This window comes from Bufo gargarizans, chromosome 2 (assembly GCF_014858855.1).
Source record: "Bufo gargarizans isolate SCDJY-AF-19 chromosome 2, ASM1485885v1, whole genome shotgun sequence".
NCBI classification, from domain to species: domain Eukaryota; kingdom Metazoa; phylum Chordata; class Amphibia; order Anura; family Bufonidae; genus Bufo; species Bufo gargarizans.
The window spans coordinates 79418877-79442997 of NC_058081.1; the positions used below are offsets into that span (position 1 = coordinate 79418877).

Sequence of the window (24121 nt, forward strand, 5' to 3'; positions counted from 1 at the left end):
TTACAGTAACAGTTCACCAGGCTATATTCACCTATCATCTACTGCGCATATTCCTACTGGATTTCATGATGCCACCAGCAGAAATTCTTTGGACTCTGTCAGTAATCCCATTGAAGAACATTACCCGAGTCAGAACGTTCTGCTTAGGAGAACAACACTATATAGCTTCCCCAGCTATAACCAGTAACTGACAATAGTGCTCCAGTAGTTTCCAAATGTGTCCTTAGTTTCCCGTCAAGGACTTAATCCCACCCAGCCAGGCCAATGAAGCCAGAGCATGTACACAGTGCTTCACTATGCATGTGCCACAGGTAGACCACAATGGCGCATATGCAAGATTTTATCTGGGCTTGTAATGAGATTCCCTGTCTTCAGGGATATGGATCATGCCTTCCTGGGGGGATTAGGATGGGGATATCCTGTCTTCTCTCCACCAGCTTGACTTGAAACAGCTAGTTAGCGTAAGGCATGCATACTGTATGAAGTTCTTTTTCATCATATTGAGGCACCTCTTTGGGAAACTAAGGACACACCTGGAAACCACCGGAGCACAATTGTCAAGTACTTTCACAGAAGAACAACTATCACTGACAGTCCAAACATCTCCAGACTTTTTGGTGCAAGTAACCACCTTCTCACATTAGCGTATGGTCATGATTCCAGCATGGCCATGAATATTAGGTTGGTAGACTTCAGACACATTTAGATGATTGCTAGAGCACTAAAAGATGTTGCAATCGACTATCAACCAATTCGACCCATCGCTTCTGTCTCTTAAAAGTCACTTCTAGAGGACATGCGGTGACATCATCATGGACAACATGCTCACATTTTTAAATCCTCTGTATAAAGATTGAAGCTCCTTTTTTGTGAATTTGGTGACAGCTTGAAGCTGCTCCAGTCCCTCTGGCTGGTGACGTACTGTTGATAGCTCCAGCTCACTGTCACTGCTATCTGCAAAACAGGATCACAGTGTCACACCCTAGACAGTTGACTTACAATAGTAACAATTTAAAGGAGTACTCATTAAATACACTAGGGTGTTTCATTTTGTAATGGGAAAAAAATGTTACATTTTTGCTTACGCTTCGAGTCTCAGTGATGTAAAAGATATATATGCCAAATTTCAAGAAGATGGGATAATATTTAGAGGTTGCACACGTTGATCAGTTTTGTAAAAGTAGGCAAAAAATATGATTTTTCAATGTTAATTACTTTTATTGGGAAAGCTAGAAATCACAAACTTAAAATAATATTAAAACTAGACATTAAGATTAATAGGTAGTATGATAGGCAAAACATGTGTTATATTAATCAACTTAATATAAACGATGCAATCCGTTCTTTTGTTAGCTTGGTGATGACTTTTCTGTGAAGCTCGACTACCCTCAACAATAGTCTTTGCCCCTAACCGGTTCGTTAAACTTTTTTAACGGAGCGATTCCTTTCTGCGGTATCATTGACCACCTTAAGAGTATTCACATGGCTTCTTAGAGAATCACTGCAGTATTCTGTCACATCGTGGATCCCAAACAATTCAAAGAACGTCTTTATTTTGTTAGTAACGAATTGGCTCAGGTCTTTTCCTTAAAAAACTAGATTTTTACCCTCTAATCGTTTCATTTCCTTTTTCTTTGCAGGTTTGGTTTCTAAATTTTTTGTTATATTTTTCTTAACAGACTGAGTAATACATTTGTCCAAAAAAGCCAATCCTACGTCTACCAAAGGTGTCTCTTAGCAACTGTGAGAGCACTTTTTTTACGTCTGCATCTGGGTAAATGCTTAGAAGCTGTAGCATGTCCAAATCATTCTTTGGAGCCCATCGACTTACAATTGCCTCGTGCAAAAAGCGAACATATATGAGGCTGACAAAATGTGCAACCTGTTTCATTCCTTTCAATTCTCGTTGAGGAATATTCAACTGTTTAGTGAAGAGGACAATTTTAAATGCATATATTGCCTTTGCCGTCCACCTTGCTTGATTCAGAGCCCCTGGGATCCTGAAACTGAAGTAGTTTTTAGACCAACCTCCTAGGTACAGGAGTGAGAGTAGTAATAAAAGTGATCAATATGTGCAACCCCTAAATATTATCCAATTGTCTTGAAATTTGGCATATGTATCTTACAGCACTGAGACTCAGGGCGTAATCAAAGTCATATGAAAATCACATCTTTGGAAAAATGAAACACCCTAATATACACCTTAATTCATGATCCGTTATTTCCGTTAACGTTCCCATTAAGCCTTATCTAGCAGGATATTTTCTCCATCTTGATTGATTGATCTTTGTAGATTCTTTACAATTGACCTTTTTATGTTGACCCTTTCTATTTTTAAAAGTCATCAACTGGGAGTTATTAGGACCAAAGCTCCTAATGCAGCAATTTCTACCTACCCTATGGAAAAAATAGGTGCAATGACCTATCAGCTACTGCAAAAAACCTGACCATGCCAGATTCTCAGAAAAGTTAGCAAGGCTGCCTGCAACTTTTCCCCAGGTTACAGCATTACCATGACTCACAGGTGACTTAAAGGGGGATGCTAATGTTGATATATTGTCTGAACATGCAAATATTTTACTCGCAGAAAATCATTTCACGTTACATAAAATGTATTTGATTGCATTGCACATCATACATTGTCCGTTTGTTCATTTATCGATAGAACTGTTTTGTCACGATAGATTAAGGGGGACATTTATTCAGACCAGCATTTTCCATGCTGGTCTTAAGTCCCCCTGTGCTGCTGGAGGAAGCGGCAAAATTATGTAGGCCCCCCTCTACATAAGTTTGGTGCTTCGTCCTGAAGGCTGTTCGACAGACTCACCTTCACCACGCACCCTTTTCTAGCCACTTTGGAAAAGTAGTCTGAGTGGGGAAAAGACCCAAGTTTTGCCACGCATAAGCTTTACGCCACTTTTGGCATGATAAATGTCCCCCTAAGGCTACTTTCACACTTGCGTTCGGAGCGGATCCGTCTGGTATCTGCACAGACGGATCCGCACCTATAATGCAAACGCTTAGATCCGTTCAGAACGGATCCGTTTGCATTACCATGAACAAAAAAAAATGGTAATACAAACGGATCCGTTTTGACTTTACATTGAAAGTCAATGGGGGACGGATCCGTTTGAAAATTGAGCCATATAGTGTCAAATTCAAACGGAACCGTCCCCATTGACTTCCATTGTAAGTCTGGACGGATCCGTTTGCCTCCGCACAGCCAGGCGGACACCCGAACGCTGCAAGCAGCGTTCAGGTGTCCGCCTGCTGAGCGGAGCGGAGGCTGAACGCTGCCAGACTGATGCATTCTGAGCGGATCCGCATCCACTCAGAATGCATTAGGGCTGTACGGATCCGTTCGGGGCCGCTTGTGAGAGCCTTTAAACGGAACTCACAAGCGGAACCCCGAACGCTAGTGTGAAAGTAGCCTAAACTGTATTTGGGTGCTTCCATTATTACTGAATTGTTATGTTTTGCCATATAGAACCAGTCCCTATAAGTTGACATTTTCCAATAAATTCTTCTAGGAGTAATTTTGCTCCTTTTGGAGACCATCAACTGGTGTAGGTAATCTTTCAGTCAGCTCTCCCTGGAATGGAAATCAGCTCTGCTCCAGAAGAAACAAAATTGTCTTTGTAAAGCAACCTATAAGTATAAGTCAATGTTGACCCGTTAAAGAACCTCGAAACATGGCTAGGGATTTTAGCCAAGCTAGAGTCGTCTCCAAAAGGAAGATACACCCATTTGTAGACATCTTGTTAGTACTGGTTGGCTGGGTGACATAGCTCTTCGGGGAAGGGGGGATGTATGCCAGCTGGCATAGGGAGTCTTTATACAGGCCAATTATCTATTAATTTACCCGTAGAAATGTGTTGATGATGATCGAAGAAATTATTGTTCATCAGGTGAAAGGATCAATGGTGTAGACACCAAAATTATAATTTCTGGGCAGCCGATCCATACTTACACAGTATGATCTGCTGCCCAGAAATTATGATTGTGGCAATTTTGGAAACCGTGAATCTTGATGGAGACGGACGATCACTCATCCCCATACAGAGATGATGATTGCTGCATGTAAATGCTGCTCTCACTTCCACTCATTATCTGGCAATCATCTGGAACTAACCATTCATTCTTAATAATTTTCCTGGTCAGTCAGCTTGTGTAAAGGAGCTTTTACAGGCAGTGCACCCTGGGAAAGAATATGCAAATTGAATTACAGTACTACCCCAGAGGAACATCAAAGGCTTCTCACCAAGTCAACCATGTTTCAAGGTTCTTTAGCGGGTCACACATTTACTTACAGGTCGACTACATATAGGTGGCTTCAGGGATACTGTTTTCTGCTTTCTGGAGGGGAGCTAGTTGGCATACCAATAAGTTACTAGTGCTATAAATTGTACCAACTTGAACGATATGCAGAAGTGGGTGCCCACTTAAATCTTTGACTTCCATCACCTCTACTGTAATCAGTGGGCGCTTGCGGTCCTTCAAGAACAAGAGTCATGTTGTTGGATTTATGGCTGGGGGGAGGGGCTAAAAGAAGAGAACCCCTTATCTATTAACTAAACCAATCTAAAGCTGTCAGCTCCCAGGACAAGACAAAATCTAAAATTTGTGAATGTATGGAAGACCAGGAATAGGTAATGATCCCTTATTGCTGCATGCTGTAGCCTCTCCTTCTATTTTTGCTAGTTATCGACTTATAATAGCCCTCTCCATAGTGCACCCAATGATGCATCGAATTACCAGCACGCCAACGCTGACTCATCTCGCCCGCCCTATAATCTTTCCATTTCAGGGTATTCAATTTATTATCAGCATTACACTATGTTTAGCCCTGATATGCTCAGCTTCATTAAGTGTATTTGTTTCCATCACATCTGTGTGTAGTTTGGTCCTGGGAGACGTGTATTATAGTGATGTTATCCTACTCTACGGCGCTGTATTTAAAGGGACCCTCATCTTCTAGGCAGCTCTATCTCATAATGTATAGTTATCAATAGGCAGAAAACAGGGCGTGCTGGGCTGAAATCCAGTGAACTACCGCAGTAGCAATATGAGCCATTTAAAGAAGACTGGTCATCTCTCCTGGCATGTCCCTGCACAGTCTGACGCTGGCAGTACTAGTTGGATATTGTCAGGCTGTGCAGGGACACCCCCCAACTGGTAACCCCCAGCTGGACAGTCATTGCAAACTACTATCAATTCAGTTATAACTTGTAGTAGTTATAATAACGGAATGGCACATCATAGTCACAAGAATAGATGCTCCAGAAGTCAGTGCTGACAGTATCAGACTGTGTAGGTGAACACCTTTTTGATAATTGGGGTGGTAACATTGACTTATCAATTTATATACAGTGGTCCCTCAAGCTACAATGGCCTCAGGACGCAATATTCCGGTGTCAGAATTTTTTTCTTAAATATTACTTTTCTCTTATCTTGGATGACATTTTGGGGCTTTGGAACCGATTACTCAACTTACAATGGTTTCAACATACAATGGTCGTATGTACACATTTCCAGGCTGAATAGCAGAGGAGCAAACAATGCAGAGTTCTATGTAAAACTGCTCTAACGTTGTTCATTAATAGAGTGCACAAGTAAAACAGACATGTCAGGAACGCTAACAGGCCCTCTTTAAAAGGATTGTAAAGGATTAGGAAAAAATGGCTGCTTTCTTTAAAGGGGTTTTTCAGGAGTACAGTATTGGTGACCTATCCTAAGGATAGCTCATCAATATCTAATCGGTGGCAGTCCGACTCCTGGCACCTCAGCCGATCAGCTGTTTTAAAAGCTATCAAGGTCTACCAAGCACAGCGCCGTACATTGTATAGTGGTTGTGCTTGGTATTGCAGCCTGGGCTCATTCACTTGAATGGGGATGAGCTGCACAGAGGCCATGCGACCGATGGACATGATGTCACTGGCCTTGGAAGAGGCCGCAGCACTCACCAGATCACTATGGCCTCTTCAAACAGCTGATGGTTAGAGGTCCGCAGGACAGGTCATCAATATCTTACTCCCAGAAAACTCCTTTAAGAAGCAGTGCCACACCTGATCATGGGATGTGACTGGTGTTATAGTTCAGCTACACTGAAGTGAATGTGTAGACCAGGGATGTCCAACCTGCGGACCTCCAGCTGTTGCAAAACTACAACTCCCAGCACTCTTGGACAGCCTACACCTATTAGGGCATGCTGGGAGTTGTAGTTTTGCAACAGCTGGAGGGCCGCAGGAAGGGCATAGCTAAAGACTTATGGGCCCTGGTGCAAGAGTTCAACTTGGGCCCCCTTCCCTCAGTACTTTGTGGCCTTTGTGCTGCCTGAGGCAAAAATTGAAACGGCACCCCCCCCTGTCACGGCCACGGTTATGGTCGTGACTCCTCAACCGCATGCGGTTGCCTGCGGCTTGGTTTTGGTGTTCAATCACAGGTGAGGGCCGCTGGTGTGTGGCCTCACTTGTGGTTGCCGCGGGCAACTAGTTGTATGGTGTTGGTTTCAGCAGAGCAGCCTGAACGGTGCTGGGCAGCTTGCTGCATGGCATGCGGTTGTACCTAACAACCTTCATGTTGGGTGTTGTGTTTGTTTGTCTGGTGTGCACTGCGTTTTGTGTTGTGTGTGCACTAGGACTCTTCCCTTCACTGTGGCTGCCCGTGGCAACGTTTGGTTGGATGTGTACATGTGGTGGCAGTGTCCCGACCTTCGGGCTGACTCCCAGGACATGGTTGCCACCCATGTCGTTGCCTGCGGCAACAGCCACAGTGTGATCTTGGTTTGGACACTTTCCCTTTAAGTGGTGTTTTCCCTTCCCTGGTGTTGGAAGGGTTAACTCCCTTTCTGTGTGTGTGAGACACTGGGTGTGTTTGTGTGGGTGTGGCCTCTTAGGCCTATAAAGCCTCAGTGTTTGGCATGTGTCAGTGGGTTGCTTCAGCCATGCTTAGGCTCCTTTCACACCTGCGTTCAGGTGTCCGCTCGTGAGCTCCGTTTGAAGGGGCTCACGAGCTGCCCTGAACGCAGCTGTCTGGCCCTAATGCATTCTCATTGGAGGCGGATCCACCTGCCAGCGGTCAGCCTCCGCTCCGCTCAGTGAGCGGACACCTGAACGCTGCAAGCAGCGTTCGGGTGTCCGCCTGGCCGTGCGGAGGCGAGCGGATCTGTTCCGACTTACAATGTAAGTCAATGGGGACGGATCCGCTTGAAGATGACACCATATGGCTCAATCTTCAAGCGGATCCGTCCCCCATTGACTTTCAATGTAAAGTCTGAACGGATCTGCTCAGGCTACTTTCACACTTAGAAAATTTTTCTAAGTTATAATGCAGATGGATCCGTTCTGAACGGAGCCACCGTCTGCATTAATATGAGCGGATCCGTTCAGAACGTATCCGATCGAACGCAGGTGTGAAAGTAGCCTTAGCTGGAGCAGCCGCCTGTGTATATCATCTGCCAGTGGGGGCCACCCATGTGGTCATAGGTTTATCTGTGAAGTTTATGTCTTGATGTTGAGTTGATGTTTTCCTTTGTCTTTGTTTATTGCAACTACGGATGTCCTGGTTACCTGTGTGTTATGTGTGCTGTGTCCTCTAGTTGTTATGTGGACATTAGTAGTGCATGCATGGGTTCCAGTCAGCGTGGCTGTGACAGGTACGTGTGGAACTAGTAGTTCGCCTGTCATATCTGTATGTTGTATGTGTTTCCCCATTCCTTGTAGCTTGGCCAGTGAGACCCCTGTTCCTCCGTGTCCAGAAGGAACAGGCCGTCTTACCTTGACTCCTAGTTCAGGGACCGGTCGGAGGGTGAGTTAGGGATCCGAGGTTCCTGAGCATGGGCCCTCTTACCTTCAAGGTCGGCCCATGCAGCTAGGAGTTAGGGTCAGGTTAGGGACGCTTTAGGAGGTGACCTGCTCCCTAATCCTGTCCTGGCTGAGCAGCCTAACATCTTCTGGCATCGCACGGCTGAGGGTTTTCCCCATCCTCAGCCGTGACACCCCCCTCATATGCCAAATTCGTGACCTAACCCCTTCCCTCCAGCCAGAGGTGTAACGTGACCTGCATGCACTTTCTATAATACCGGTGTCTTATTATGTGGCACAAGGATCTTTGGGCCCCCTCAGGCTCCTGGGCCCGATAGAGACTGCTACCTCTGTAGCTACGCCCCTGGCCGCAGGTTGAGCATCTCTGGTGTAGACAGATGTGGCAGTTCTTTTTTTGAAGAAAGCAGCCATATTTTTCTAATCCTGTACAATCCTTTAACTGTTCACATACAGCGAAGCTCTGTATACATGGCAAATTCAATGTCAGTGAAGACTTTAGAGAAAGTTTTTAACCAAAAAGGGATTAGAAATCAAAACTTCAATCCTTATCCGTAGAAAAGCGTTTTCCTAAATTAAAATGGTGAAGAAAATCACTTCCTAGTGATGAATGAACAGGACATATATTCCCTCTATTGCAGGAGTATATTTTACAAAGACCACAAATACCAGCTTCACATTTGTTCTGCAATACTTTTCTGGTAGCTCAATACAAACATAATTTTAGAATCATTATGGTGGATGTTAGAGATTACTGGAAGAGGAGTTCTGCTTTTAATATTGCGCATCCAACATCTTCTGTTATGTGACTGCAGCCTGCGACATAAATAATGTAAGTGATAACTCTCTAGTAGCAGCACTCAATCACAACGCGTGCTGCTCTACAGGCGCCATCATTCCCCTCTCCCTGTGGAAATTCTAGCAACGTGATCCAATCAAGGAAGATACAAAGATTATTACTCAAAGTATATTTAAAGGAGTTTTCCAAGATTCTGATACTGATGACCTGTCCTCAGGATCGGCAGGTGTCCGACTCCCAGAACCCCCACCAATCAGCTGTTTGAGGTGGTCTGGGTGCTCCAGTGAGCACCACAGCCTCCTTGCAGCTTACCAAGTACAGCGCCATCCTTTGGATAGATAGCGGCCATGCTTTATATTGCAGTGTAGCCTCAATGGGATGGCGCTGTGTCTATGCCACATGACCGATGAACTAGGAAGGGGCCGCGGCACTCGCCGGAGCACCGGAGCCTTTTTAAACAGTTGATCGGCTGATCCAGCTTATCCTGAGGATAGGTCATAAATAACCCCTTTAATGTCCCCAAACATGTAAGCGGTATGCAGGTAGGTACATAGCTAGCTCAAAGTGACTGCTAATGGTAGGTTGACTGCTTTAGTAACAATATAACACCCAGAGACTGATCCAGCTACTCCAAGTTGCAGAGCACTTCTATATACAGATGTAGCAATCGTTAACTTGCCTCTTAAATGGTCACTAGCCTTTCAACAAATTTTGCATAAATCAATAGTACCAGTGAATATAAGAATCAGGAGCACTTATTAGCCTTCTTTCTTCACCACATATATTCCCTGCTAAATCCATGGAGGACATGATTGACTGCCAGCTCACTGAAGGATCAGGTTATAGCTGCCCATAAAAGTCTATGGCGAGGGGAGAGGAGGGACGAGTGGCAGAGAAAGTGTAAGACACACAAATAAAGTGCAGCAGCTAATAGTAAGGGTTATATCTCACCCCTAGAACTTCATTCAGAGCAGTACTTTTCTGTAATGGTCTCTGAGCTCTGCTGCTGCTCTGTATATGAGCGATAATGAAAGGGGAACAGAATCTCTCTTCTCTATGTGTGCTGTATATGGGAGACATAATAGCAGCTAGTCTATACCCACTAGCTGAAGAAGAGCTGACAATAAGAGAAGTGATAAACTAGTGATACATTCAGCATACAGGTCCTATAATGGGCAGAAATAGTGTTATTCCTCATATACACAGCTTATTCTGAAAAGCCATCTGCAAGTGTAGGTTTGATTTTAAGTGTAAAATACACCATTTCAGCAAACGTTAAAGGCCATGGACACCTTTTAATTTTTATTACTCCATTTTACTTACCTTGGGTCACTAGCATTTTTTTCCGATTGGTCTTTATTAAAGGGGTTTTGTCACTTTAGCAAATGGCATTTATTATGTAGAGGGAGTTAATACGAGCCACTTACTAATGTATTGTGATTCTCCATATTACTTCCTTTGCTGGCTTGATTCATTTTTCCATCTCATTATTCTATGGTTACGATCACCCTGCAATCCAGCAGTAGAGGTCGTGCTTGCACACTATAGAAAAATGCACTAGCCTATGTGTGGTCCCACTGTCCCGGCCACTAGAGAGGCCAGCACTTTTTCCTTTAGTGTACAAGCACGACCACCACTGATGGATTGCAGGGTCGTCGTCTTCTAGAGCTTTCACATTCCATTCTCTCTGCAGACTGTTACATTAACGTATACGTGAGCTATAAAATGGAACTCTATGGTGAATGGATGCCACTGTATGGCATCAGTCTGAGGCATCCGTTAACGCATATGTTTTTTATAAACGTTAAACGGATGGCAAAAAACGTGACGTGAACCCACCCTAACAGCTCCAGTTCTTAGAGCAGCCTTTTGCTCTACAGCCAGGATAGGAGGTAGGTAGATCCAATCCCAACTGTTAACCTTTTGATTGACGCATTTTGTGACTGTGGCATGTTCAGTGGGAATTTTTCCCACTAATTGGGTTCAAGTGATCTGATCAGAGGTTGCGTAAGCCATCTCCACTGAGCCCACTGGGACCAAGAAAGGACACCGGAACTGTAAGTTCAGTAATCCTGCTGTTAGGGCGCACTAGTGTTGCTCTGACCACAGCCTGTGCTGTAGGGACACAGAGCATAATATATTAGCATACGGGAGTATGCTAATACATAGTAAGTCTAAAATAATTTTGTAAAATAGTCATTCCTTAATGGGATTTATAAAAAATTTAATTCAAAAATGAAAAAATCTTCCAAAAAATTATAACAAATAAGTGATTATTTTACATAAAATACATTATATTGCGCCACATACATTATGTAAAAGTAAAAAGAAAGTACACTTATTTGTATCCACATGAGCAAAATAACCCAAACAAATAATTTAACAGGTATTCAGTGTGAAATTTGAATTTTTGTGATGTATATGAGGAGGTTCTACAAACCGGATTCCAAAGAAGTTGGGACACTATACAAATCATGAATAAAAACTGAATGCAATGATGTGGAGATAGCAAATGTCAATATTTTATTTGTAATAGAACGTAGATGACAGATCAAACGTTTAATCCGAGTAACTGTATCATTTTAAAGGAAAAATACGTTGATTCAAATTTTCACGGTGTCAACAAATCCCAAAAAAGTTGGGACAAGTAGCAATAAGAGGCTGGAAAAAGTAAATTTGAGCATAACGAAGAGCTGAAAGACCAATTAACACTAATTAGGTCAATTGGCAACATGATTGGGTATAAAAAGAGCTTCTCAGAGTGGCAGTGTCTCTCAGAAGCCAAGATGGGTAGAGGATCACCAATTCCCACAATGTTGCGCAGAAAGATAGTGGAGCAATATCAGAAAGGTGTTACCCAGCGAAAAATTGCAAAGACTTTGCATCTATCATCAGCAACTGTGCATAACATCATCCGGAGATTCAGAGAATCTGGAACAATCTCTGTGCGTAAGGGTCAAGGCCGTAAAATACCATACTGGATGCCCGTGATCCCCGGGCCCTTAAACGACACTGCCACACAAACAGGAATGCTACTGTAAAGGAAATCACTGAATGGGCTCAGGAATAATTCCAGAAACCTTGTCAGTGAACACAATCCACCGTGCCATCCGCCGTTGCCAGCTGAAACTCTACAATGCAAAGAAGAAGCCATTTCTAAGCAAGATCCACAAGCTCAGGCGTTTTCACTGGGTCAGGGATCATTTAAAATGGAGTGTGGCAAAATGGAAGACTGTTCTGTGGTCAGACGAGTCACGATTCAAAGTTCTTTTTGGAAATCTGGGACGCCATGTCATCCGGACCACAGAGGACAAGGACAACCCAAGTTGTTATCAACGCTCAGTTCAGAAGCCTGCATCTCCGATGGTATGGGGTTGCATGAGTGCGTGTGGCATGGGCAGCTTGCATGTCTGGAAAGGCACCATCAATGCAGAAAAATATATTCAGGTTCTAGAACAACATATGCTCCCATCCAGACGTCATCTCTTTCAGGGAAGACCCTGCATTTTTCAACAAGATAATGCCAGACCACATTCTGCATCAATCACAACATCATGGCTGCGTAGGAGAAGGATCCGGGTACTGAAATGGCCAGTCTGCAGTCCAGATCTTTCACCTATAGAGAACATTTGGCGCATCATAAAGAGGAAGGTGCAACAAAGAAGGCCCAAGACGATTGAACAGTTAGAGGCCTGTATTAGACAAGAATGGGAGAGCATTCCTATTTTCTAAACTTGAGAAACTGGTCTCCTCGGTCCCCAGACGTCTGTTGAGTGTTGTAAGAAGAAGGGGAGATGCCACACAGTGGTGAAAATGGCCTTGTCCCAACTTGGTTTTCAACATATTTTTCCCTTAAAACTGTTGTTCCGTGATTTATGTTCTATTCTGAATAAAATATTAGAAGTTGGCACCTCCACATCATTGCATTCAGTATTTATTGACGATTTGTATAGTGTCCCAACTTTTTTGGAATCCGGTTTGTAGACTTGACAGCAGCGAATCAATGAATGTTGTATATCTGGACTTCTCCAAAGCATTTGACACTGTACCACATAAAAGGTTAGTATATAAAATGAGAATGCTCGGACTGGGAGAAAATGTCTGTATGTGGGTAAGTAACTGGCTCAATGGGGTCAGTACTGGGCCCTATTCTCTTCAATATATTTATTAATGATCTTGTAGAAGGCTTGCATAGTAAAGTATCAATTTTCGCAGATGACACTAAACTGTGTAAAGTAATTAACACTGAAGAGGACAGTATACGGCTACAGAGGGATCTGGATACATTGCAGGCTTGGGAAGATAAGTGGCAGATGAGGTTTAACACTGACAAATGTAAAGTTATGCACATGGGAAGGAATAATGCAAGTCACCCGTACATACTAAATGGTAAAACACTCGGTAAAACTGACATGGAAAAGGACCTAGGAAGTTAATAAACAGCAAACTAAGCTGCAAAAACCAGTGTCAGGCAGCTGCTGCCATGGCCAATAAGATAATGGGTTGCATCAGAAGGGGCATAGATGCCTGTGATGAGAACATAGTCCTACCACTTTACAAATCACTAGTCAGACCACACATGGAGTACTGTGTACAGTTCTGGGCTCCTGTGAACAAGGCAGACATAGCAGAGCTGGAGAGGGTCCAGAGGAGGGCAACTAAAGTAATAACTGGAATGGGGCAACTACAGTACCCTGAAAGATTATCAAAATTAGGGTTATTCACTTTAGAAAAAAGACGACTGAGGGGAGATCTAATTAATATGTATAAATATATCAGGGGTCAGTACAGAGATCTCTCCCATCATCTATTTATCCCCAGGACTGTGACTGTGACGAGGGGACATCCTCTGCGTCTGGAGGAAAGAAGGTTTGTACACAAACATAGAAGAGGATTCTTTACGGTAAGAGCAGTGAGACTATGGAACTCTCTGCCTGAGGAGGTGGTGATGGTGAGTACAATAAAGGAATTCAAGAGGGGCCTGGATGTATTTCTGGAGTGTAATAATATTACAGGCTATAGCTACTAGAGAGAGATCGTTGATCCAGGGAGTTATTCTGATTGCCTGATTGGAGTCGGGAAGGAATTTTTTATTCCCCTAAAGTGAGGAAAATTGGCTTCTACCGCACAGTTTTTTTTTTTTGCCTTCCTCTGGATCAACTTGCAGGATAACAGGCTGAACTGGATGGACAAATGTCTTTTTTCGGCCTTATGTACTATGTTACTATGTATATAAACTACTAAATAATGAATTATTTCAAACAACATAAGAAAATGCAATTTATCCCGCATAAAAATAGGCCTTATGTCAATAAAAAAACAAAAAAGTTATGACTGCTTAAAGGGAGTCTGTCATGTACATTTCACTAATATTACAGAACATTGTAAAAGCATTATAACCATACTTTTATGTCATTTGGGTGTTTATTTAATGTCAAGGAAAAGCATTTTATTGCTATGAAAAATGGGTCCCAAGTGCCCAGCTGGTTGGACTTTCCTTTTTGCCACCCTTTCCCGCTGTTTGCTCCTCCCCTAACCTCCCAAGGCTTCCTCCCCTGACGACGGGCTTGGGCACTTGGAAGTCATTATTGGGTTAAGGCTATTGGTCTCCCACTTCGGGCCCTCTATGATATAGTGATCCACTAGCAAACCAAAGAAAAACTTTGTTAACCATAAAAAAAAACACCAAAAAAGCCATGTGCAATCCATATTTTATGGAATGTCCGGCCCATAATAGAACAGTCCTATCCTATTTTTTTCGGGGGGACGAGGTGACCAAAAAATGACAAATCATGCGTTTGTTTGTTTTTTCTGTTATGGCAGATATTTATACCTAATATGCTAATTTTTTTTATTGTTTATATTTTTTTATATGTCAAATTGAGAAAGGGGCTGATCTAAAATTTTAAAGGGATTCCGTCAGCCAGATTTTAGCTAAAGAGCTTTTCATATAATCACATCAGTCTCTTCGATCTAGATAAAAATATACTAGTCTTACCCCCACATGTCTTGTCATTTTTGCAAAATGTTTTATTCATATGCTAATTACCTTCATAAGGAGCCCAAGGGGCTGTCCCTCTGGTCGTTGGAGCCCAGACGCACCCCTTAACTTGGAGCCCAGCGCAGCCCCGCTGTTAATTATTTACTCCTCTCCTTTTTTTTTTCCAGTGCGCCGTAATCTCGCGCATGCGCCCTGGATCCACACGTCCAGGCCCTGTCAGGTGAACTCACGCCACTCACTCTGCTCCTCCTTTCCAAGGCGAGCGACGTGCGCAGAGAGCTGGCGCATGCACGCTTCCTTCGGTGAGGCTGCTTCCAGGACACCGGGCTAGATTACGGCGCACTGGAAAAAAAAGCGGCCAGGAGAGGAGTGAATAATTAACAGCGGGGCGGCGCAGGCCTCCAAGATAATGGGCGCGGCTGGGCTCCAATGGCCAGAGGGACAGCCCCTTGGGCTCCTAGCATATTAAGAAAAGCGATTTTTAGCAAAAATGTGGGGGTAAGACTAGTATATTTTTATTGAGATCGAGGAGACTGATGTGATGATATAAAAAGCTCTTTAGCTAAAATATGGCTGATGGAATCCCTTTAAAATTTTGGTGTTTTTTTTAAATTTTTAAATTTATTTTTTATAACTATTAGTTAGTGCCCTTAAGGGGCTAGAACCTGGGATCTTTTTTTATCCCTTATGCTTTTCACCCTGATAGGGTAAATAGGCTTTCACACTGTCCCTGCTGCCCTGTGCTTTGTGCACACGGCAGCAGGGAACTTACTATGGCAGCCAGGGATTCAGTAGCTTCCTGGCTGCCATGGTAACCGATCGGAGCCCCAGGATTACACTGCTGGGGTTCCGATCGGAACTGTCACCAATTAATATAACAAAGAGCAGGTGGGGTGCCTGTGGCACTGCGCCACCAATGCATATAAATACCATGATTATTGTACTGAGGGAGAAGGCCACTGCGTCACCAATGCATATGATTAACCCTTAAATACAAATGTAGGCTAGGGGGTTAATTGACGCGTTTCAACTGATCGCCATGCCTGGTCATAGAGACCGCGTGCCAACCATATAGCATACCCACCTACATTTGTATTTAAGGCTTAATCATATGCATTGATGGCACAGTGGCCTACCCCCTCAGTATTTTAACCCCTTCAGGACGCAGGGCGTACCGGTACGCCCTATTTCCCGAGTCCTTAAGGACTCAGGGCGTACCGGTACGTCCTAACTTTAAATCGAGATTCCGGCGCCGCGGGTGTTAATCGCAACGGGATGCCGGCTGAAATCATTCAGCCGGCATCCCGTAACAACGCAGGGGGGGGGGGTCATTTGACCCCCCCGGATCGGCGATCGCAGAAAACTGCAGGTCAATTCAGACCTGCGGTTTTCTGCGTTTCCGGTCCATTCGGGTGTCCTGTGACCCGATGAACTGGAAAAACACTGTGATCGGTGGCGTGATTACACACCACCAATCACAGTGCAAAGATTTGCAGAGGCGGTGCTGGCCCTGGTGCTGAACACTGCTGTCCAGGGTGCTGATTGGTGCAGGGGAGAGAGGCGCGAGATTCAAACTTCCTGCGCTCCTCTCTCCCCTCCTCTTCCTGTTCTGCACGAGCACCCGTCCAGCACCAGCTCCTGTGTCCCCCTAATCGGCATCCATCACCCTCCTGCACCCGTCGCCACCCAGGTAGGTTAGGGTCAGTGAGGGAGAGGCACCGTTAGGCAGGGAAAGAAGGGAAAAGTTAGTTAGGAAAAAAAAAAAAAAAGCACTTTTATTCCAAACTTTCTTTGATCCATCTATCAGACCCCAGACTCCCCCCCACCGGAGCCCCCTGCCGATGAACTTAGCTGGTGTCCCCCAGTGGACTTTGAGCCTGAGATTCCGGATTTTGCTGGCAATCCTGGAATCCAGATTCCCACAGTGGGGTTTACTGAAATATACTTTTTTAGTTTTTTTTTCAGTAACCCACTGGTGAATCTGATGGTGGAGCAGACGAATCTGTACGCCCAACAGTTCGTCGCTCAAAACCCAGGCTCATTTTTGGCTAGACCCGGTGGCTGGACGCCGGTCAGTGCAGCAGAGATGAGGACATTTTGGGGCCTCATGGTGCATATGGGTCTAGTCCAAAAACCCAGTGTCAGGCAATACTGGAGTGGGGACGTCCTATACCAGACCCCACTGTACAGTATGGCCATGACACGTCCCCGGTTTGAGGCTATCCGGAAATGTCTGCATTATTCCGATAATGCAGCATTTCCACCCCGAGGTGATCCTGCCTATGACCGTCTGTATAAGATACGGCCGGTCATCGATCACTTTGGGGCCAAATTCATGGAGGCCTACGTACCTGGAAGGGAGGTCGCGGTTGATGAGTCTCTCGTTGCGTTCAAGGGGAGACTCAGTTTCTGCTGATATATTCCCACAAAGCGGGCGAGGTATGGCGTGAAGCTATACAAAATTTGTGAGAGTACCTCAGGGTACACTTACAAATTTCGTGTGTACGAGGGGCGAGATTCCCGTATTCAACCCCCAGAATGTCCCCCCACTCTGGGTGTTAGCGGGAAACTCGTACGTGGATAACTTTTATACCAGCATTCCCTTGTTCAGGTCCCTTGCCGCCAGATCCACGTTCGCTTGTGGGACCGTGCAGAAAAATCAACGCGGCCTCCCTGCCTACCCCCTCCAGGTACCTATCCCCAGGGGTGAGACCCGTGCACTTTCCAGTGGAAACCTGTTGCTGGTCAGGTATAAGGACAAGAGGGATGTCCTTATGCTGTCCACAATCCACGGTAACAGCACCACCCCAGTCTCTGTGCGAGGTACCACGGCAACGGTCCTCAAGCCCGATTGTATCGTCGACTACAATCGGTATATGGGAGGAGTTGATCTCTCTGATCAAGTCCTCAAGCCATATAACGCCATGCGCAAAACCCGGGCATGGTACAAAAAAGTTGCGGTCTACTTGGTACAGGTTGCCATGTACAACTCTTTTGTACTATCCCGAAGCGCTGGCAGCACAGGGACATTCCTCCAGTTCTATGAGGCAGTCCTCAAGGCCCTGATCTTTTCGGACCGGGAAAGAGCAGGCCGGAGTACCTCGGGAACTGGAGGCGCCCGGATCGTCCCTGGCCAACACTTTCCAGGTGTGGTCCCCCAAACTGGAAAGAAGGGATGAACCCAAAAAAAGTGCAGAGTGTGTCGCAGGAGGGGGATACGGAAGGACACCACCACTCAGTGCGACACGTGCCCCGATCATCCGGGCCTCTGCGTTATCGATTGCTTCAGGGATTATCACACTTCCATGGAGTACTAAATTTTTATAATCCCCAACAGTTCACTAGAGAACATAAAACACTATGGCTCTCAGACTTTGGAGACACGGAAACAATTTTTTTTCCCCCAAAAAATATTAGTTTTAGTGCAGGCATCCTCAAACTGCGGCCCTCCAGATGTTGTAAAACTATAACTCCCAGCATGCCCAGACAACCTACAGCCATCAGCAGGGCATGGTGGGAATTGTAGTTTTACAACATCTGGAGGGCCGCAGTTTTAGGATGCCTGCTTAGTGTCTCCAAAGTCTGAGAGCCATACATATTGGGCATCGTCGCGTGCGTAAAAGTCGTCGCAATAAAAATAACTTTTGACCAAACGCCTCGGATGAACGGTGTTAAAAATATAAAATAAAAACGGTTACTTTTTGCCGGTAATAAAGCAAGGGTTAACAGCCAAAAAAAACTCAATATTTATGGCCCTGATCCTGTAGTTTGCAGAAACACCCCATATGTGGTCGTAAATGGCTATATAGCCGCACGGCAGGGCATAGAACGAAGGGAACGCCAAACAGTTTCTGGAAGGCAGATTTTAATGGACAGTTTTTTTTTGGACACCATGTCCCATTAGAAGCCCCCCTGATGTAGCCTAGACTAGAAACTCCAAAAAAGTGACCCCATCTAAGAAACTACACCCCTCAAGGTATTCAAAAGTTACTTTACAAACTATGTTAACCCTTTAGGTGTTCCACAAAACTAAATAGCGAATGTAGAAACAATTTTAGAATTTAAATTTTTTGTTACATTGCCTCAAAAAAGAGTAATATAGAGCAACCAAAAATCATATTTACCCCTAAAATAGTCCCAAAACAACAACCACCTTATCCCGTAGTTTCCCAGATGGGGTCACTTTTATGGAGTTTCTACTCTAGGGGTGCATCAGGGGGCTTGAAAGGGTACATGGTGTAAATAAACCAGTCCGGCAAAATCTGCCTTCCAAAAACCATATGACGTTCCTCTTCTTCTATGTCCTGCCGTTTAGCCAAATAGTAGTTTACGACCACATATGGGGTGTTTCTGCAAACTACAGAATCAGGGCAACCCATTTTGAGTTTTGTTTGGCTGTTAACCCATTTTTTCCAGTAATAAAGTAAGGGTTAAAATGGAAAATTTCAAAAAAATAGAAATTTCAAAATTGTTTCTCCATCTGCCATTAACTCTTGTGGAACACCTAAAGGGTTAACAAAGTTTGTAAACCCAGTTTTGAATACCTTGAGGGGTGTACTTTCTTAGATGGAGTCACTTTTTTGGAATTTCTATTCAAGGGGTGCAACAGGGGGCTTCAAATGGGACATGGTATAAACAAAACCAGTCCTGCAAAATCTGCCTTCCAAAACCCATATGGTGTTCCCCTCCTTCTATGTGCTCCTGTTCGGCCAAACAGTAGTCTACGACCACATATGGGGTGTTTCTGCAAACTACAGAATCAGGGCAACCCATTTAGTGTTTTGTTTGGCAGTTAACCCTTGTTTTACTTCTGGAAAAAATGTATTATATTGGAAAAATTTCCAAAAAATAGAAATTTCGAAATTGTTTCTCCATCTGTCATTAACTCTTGTGGAACACCTAAAGGGTTAACAAAGTTTGTAAACCCAGTTTTGAATACATTGAGGGGTGTACTTTCTTAGATGGAGTCACTTTTTTGGAATTTCTATTCAAGGGGTGCAACAGGGGGCTTCAAATGGGATATGGTATAAACAAAACCAGTCCTGCAAAATCTGCCTTCCAAAACCCATATGGTGTTCCCCTCCTTCTATGTGCTCCTGTTCGGCCAAACAGTAGTTTACGACCACATATGGGGTGTTTCTGCAAACTACTGAATCAGGGCAACCCATTTTGAGTTTTGTTTGGCAGTTAACCCTTGTTTTACTCCTGGAAAAAAATGATTATATTGGAAAATTTTCAAAAATATTTAAATTTTGAAATTGTTTCTCAATCTGCCATTAACTCTTGTGGAAGACCTAAAAGGTTAATAAAGTTTGAAAAAACAGTTTTGAATACCTTGAGGGGTGTAGTTTCTAGAATGGGGTCATTTTTGGGAGGTTCCTATTATCTAAGCCTCACAATATGACTTCAAACCTGAACTGGTCCATAAAAAGTGGGATTTTGAAGATTTCTGAAAAATTTCAAAATTTGCTTCTAAACTTCTAAGCCTTGTAACATCCCCAAAAAGTTAAATATCATTCCCAAAATGCTACAAACATGAAGTAGACATATGGGGAATGTAAAGTCATCACAATTTTTTGGGGTATTACTATGTATTACAGAAGTATAGAAACTGAAACTTTAAAATTTGCTAATTTTTCAAAATTTTTGGTAAAAATGTTATTTTTTTATGCAAAAAAATTTACTTTCTTGACCCAATTTTGCCAGTGTCATGAAGTACAATATGTGACGAAAAAACAATCTCAGAACGGCCTGGGTAAGTCAAAGCGTTTTAAAGTTATGAGCACTTAAAGTGACACTGGTCAGATTTGCAAAAAATGGCCAAGTCCTTAAGGTGAAATAGGGCTGAGTCCTTAAGGGGTTAACCATGTTAATTATCTTCATTGGTGGCGCAGTGGCCACAGCCCCTCCTCCTCCCCTCTTTTTTAATTGGTGGCAGTGGCAACCGCATCACAGTGGGGAAGCAGGGACCACCTCCTTCTCCACTGTGCAGGCTAAGGATAACATGGTGCACGCTGAGAGCGGCTCATGTCATGTTCTCTGGTATCGGATGGATCTGGGTACAAAAGTATCAATTGGGTATTGATAGTTCGATACCCGGTGCAACCCTAATATATACACATACATACGAGTGGTAGTGGCCCTGATGAAGTGTTGTGTCACGGTGTACTCCCTCAGGCCGTTGGTCGGTGCAGTGGAAATGTAGTATTGAAGGATAAGGACAGAATTAAAAGTCTTTGTGCAACGTAGATTCATTTGATACAGTCAATAGCAACAGTTTCCAAGTGCAGTTCTGTGGCACCAGTAAGGATATGGAGACAGGTTGGATGGCTTCAGTTAGCACTATGTAGTACTGGCCTATTAGTAGTGTAGTGATGGATGTCTTAGCCATAGTCCCTCACCTCACAGCACAGTCTGTAGGTACTGGCTAAAGCTGTTCACTCTGCTGTCTGTATTCTAAAGGATTCACTTGAGGCAGAATAATAATTGATCTCTCTGGAGAATCTTTTCCAGGAGCAGGAGCTCTACTTGTGCTTCCCCTCCATACTACGTCCTCACAGGAATTCCCCCTTGTGGCAGGAAGCAGGACCAGCCTACTCCAGAGAAGGAAGCAAAATAAAAGCTATATTGTGATTGGTTTCTCTTGACAACAAGGGTCACTGGATCTTGATTTTTTCAAAGCATTTGATACTGTGCCACATAAAAGGTTAGTCCATAAAATGAGAATGCCTGGATTGGGGGAAAATGTATGTATGTGGGTAAGTAACTGTCTCAGTGATAGAAAAGAGAAGGTGGATATCAACCATTTCAAGACCAAACAATTTATCTCCTCTTCCTGAACAGGAGCATTTTCAGTTTTTATCGTACATGCATCTTTTACACCTTAACATGTCCATGTACGGCGCTGGTGGACGTGACTTAAGGACCAGCGCCGTAAATGTACGGTGGGCTGATCAGGCGGGAGAAGGAGCTGCACCTGCCCGATCAGCGGCACGGACCTGGCAGTCACTGACAGCCAGGCCCCTGCTGCATACGCCGGCATCGGTGAAAACTCTGATGCCAGCGTGTTAACCCCTTTTATGCCGTGGTCAAAGCTGACCGCTGCATGCAGAGGGTTCACAGAGGGTACGAGTGCTGACAGCCAATGCATTACAATACAGGTTGTATTGTAATGCATTGCAGAGGGGATCAGACCCCAGAAGTTGAAGTCCCAGAGTGGGATAAAAATTAAAAGTAAAAAAAAAGTGTTTTTCATAATAAAAAAATAAAGTTTCAAATGAAAAAATTTCCCAAAATAAAACACATAAAATTGTAAAAAAAAAATAGAAAAAAAAATAAAACCAGGCATATTCGGTATTTCCGCGTCCATAACGACCGGCTCTACAAATATCACATGATCCACCCCCTCACCTGAACGCCATAGAAAAAGTAAATTAAAAAGTGCAACACCAAGTGATAAAAAAGGCGTATGCCCCCCAAAATAGTACCAATCAAACCGTCACCTCATCCCGCAAAAAATGAGCCCTACATAAAACAATAAAAAAAAATATGGCTCTCAGAATATAGAGACACTAAAACATGATTTGTTTTGTTTCAAAAGTGTAAAACTTAAATAAAAAAGAGTATACATATTAGGTATTTCCGTGTCCGTTACAACCTGCTATGTAAAAATATCACATGAACTAACCCCTCAGGTGAACACCGTAAAAAAAATATATATAAAAACTGTGTAAAAAAAGCCATTTTTTGTCACCTTACATCACAAAAAGTGTAATACCAAGCGATCAAAAAGTCATATGCACCCTAAAATAGTACCATCTCATACCGAAAAAAAATTAGCCCCTACATAAGACAGTCGCCCAATAAATAAATAAAATGATGGCTTTCAGAATATGGAGACACTAAAAAAAAATTCTTTATTATGTAAAACTAAAACAACCAACCAAAAAAAGTCATATTTGGTATTGTTGCATCAGTAACAACCTGCTCTATAAAAATACTACATTATCTAACCTGTCAGGTGAACATTGTAAATAAGAAAAAATAAAAACGGTGCCAAAACAGCTATTTTTTGTTACCTTGCCTCACAAAAAGTGTAATATAGAGCAACCAAAAATCATATGTACCCTAAAATAGTACCCAAAAAACTGCCACCTTATCCCGTAGTTTCCAAAATGGGGCAATTTTTTTTGAGTTTCTACTCTAGGAGTGCATCAGGGGGTCTTCAAATGTGACATGGCAACTTAAAATTATCCCAGTGAAATCTGCCTTCCAAAAACCATATGGCGTTTCTTTCGTTCTGCGCCCTGCCATGTGCCCATACAGCAGTTTACAACCACATATGGGGTGTTTCTGTAAACTACCGAATTAGGGCAATAAATATTGAGTTTTGTTTGGTTGTTAACCATTGCTTTGTTACTGGAGAAAATTGAAAATCTGCCAAAAAAGGGAAATTCTGAAATTTCATCTACATTTTCCTTTAATTCTTGTGGAACACCTAAATGGTTAAGAAAGTTTGTAAAATCAGTTTTGAATACCTGGAGAGGTGTAGTTTCTAAAATGGGGACATTTATGGGGATTACTATTATGCAAGCCTCACAAAGTGACTTCAGACCTGAACTGATCCTTAAAAAGTGGGTTTTGGAAATTTACTGAAAAATTTCAAGATTTGCTTCTAAACTTCCCAAAAGCGTTCTAACGTCCCAAAAAAAGAAAATGTAATTTACAAAATGATCCAAACATGAAGTAGACATATGGCAAATGTAAAATAATAACTATTTTATGAGGTATCACTATCTGTTTTAAAAGCAGGGATATGTAAATTTAGAAAATTGTGCATTTTTCAAAATTTTGGGTAAATTTGGTATTTTTTAATAAATAAAAATTTAATATTTAGACTCAAATTTACATGAAGTACAATATGTGACGAGAAAACAATCTCAGAATGGCTTGGATAAGTAAAAGCATTTTAAAGTTATCACCAAATAAAGTGACACATGTCAGATTTGCAAAAAAATGGCCTGGTCCTGAAGGGGTTAAAAACCACAACGGCCATGTAAATAATATTTGCAGCTTTTTTGTGGTGATACCTGGGCCCAGATTTACTAATCCTATAGATGGCGTAAGCTTAGAGACGCTGTCTAGACCTGCACCAGATTTATCACAGGGGTGCAGGAACAGACATATTTCTCTAACTCTATACCAAATATTGGTTGGATTACTTCGAGACAGATTTTTACGCTAGAATTGTGGCACAATTTTGGCAAAAATGGTACATCTTAGCCAGGGCCGGCTCCAGGTTCATGTGGGCCCTTGGGCGATAAATCTCAGTGGGCCCCATTGTAGCATTTTTTTACAGTGACATGTCCCCCTGTGGCTCCCACACAGTATAATGACCTCCAGTGCCCCCAGAAAGTATATTGACCCCCTACAGTATAATAACCCCTAGTGACCCCCAATATACTGTATGGGGGTACCGGGAGTCATTATACTGAATGTAGG

At 43.2% G+C, this 24121-nt stretch overlaps 1 protein-coding gene across 1 annotated transcript in view; it reads right to left on the reverse strand.

The window, feature by feature from the left end:
* The window catches only part of KCNIP3 (potassium voltage-gated channel interacting protein 3), an 89006-nt gene that overhangs the window by 34579 nt on the left and 30306 nt on the right, over window positions 1–24121 (reverse strand). Inside the window, exon 3 of the mRNA XM_044277009.1 lies at window positions 830–954. Within this exon, the coding sequence (XP_044132944.1) occupies window positions 830–954 (125 nt within the window). The remainder of the gene's footprint in view (window positions 1–829; window positions 955–24121) is intronic.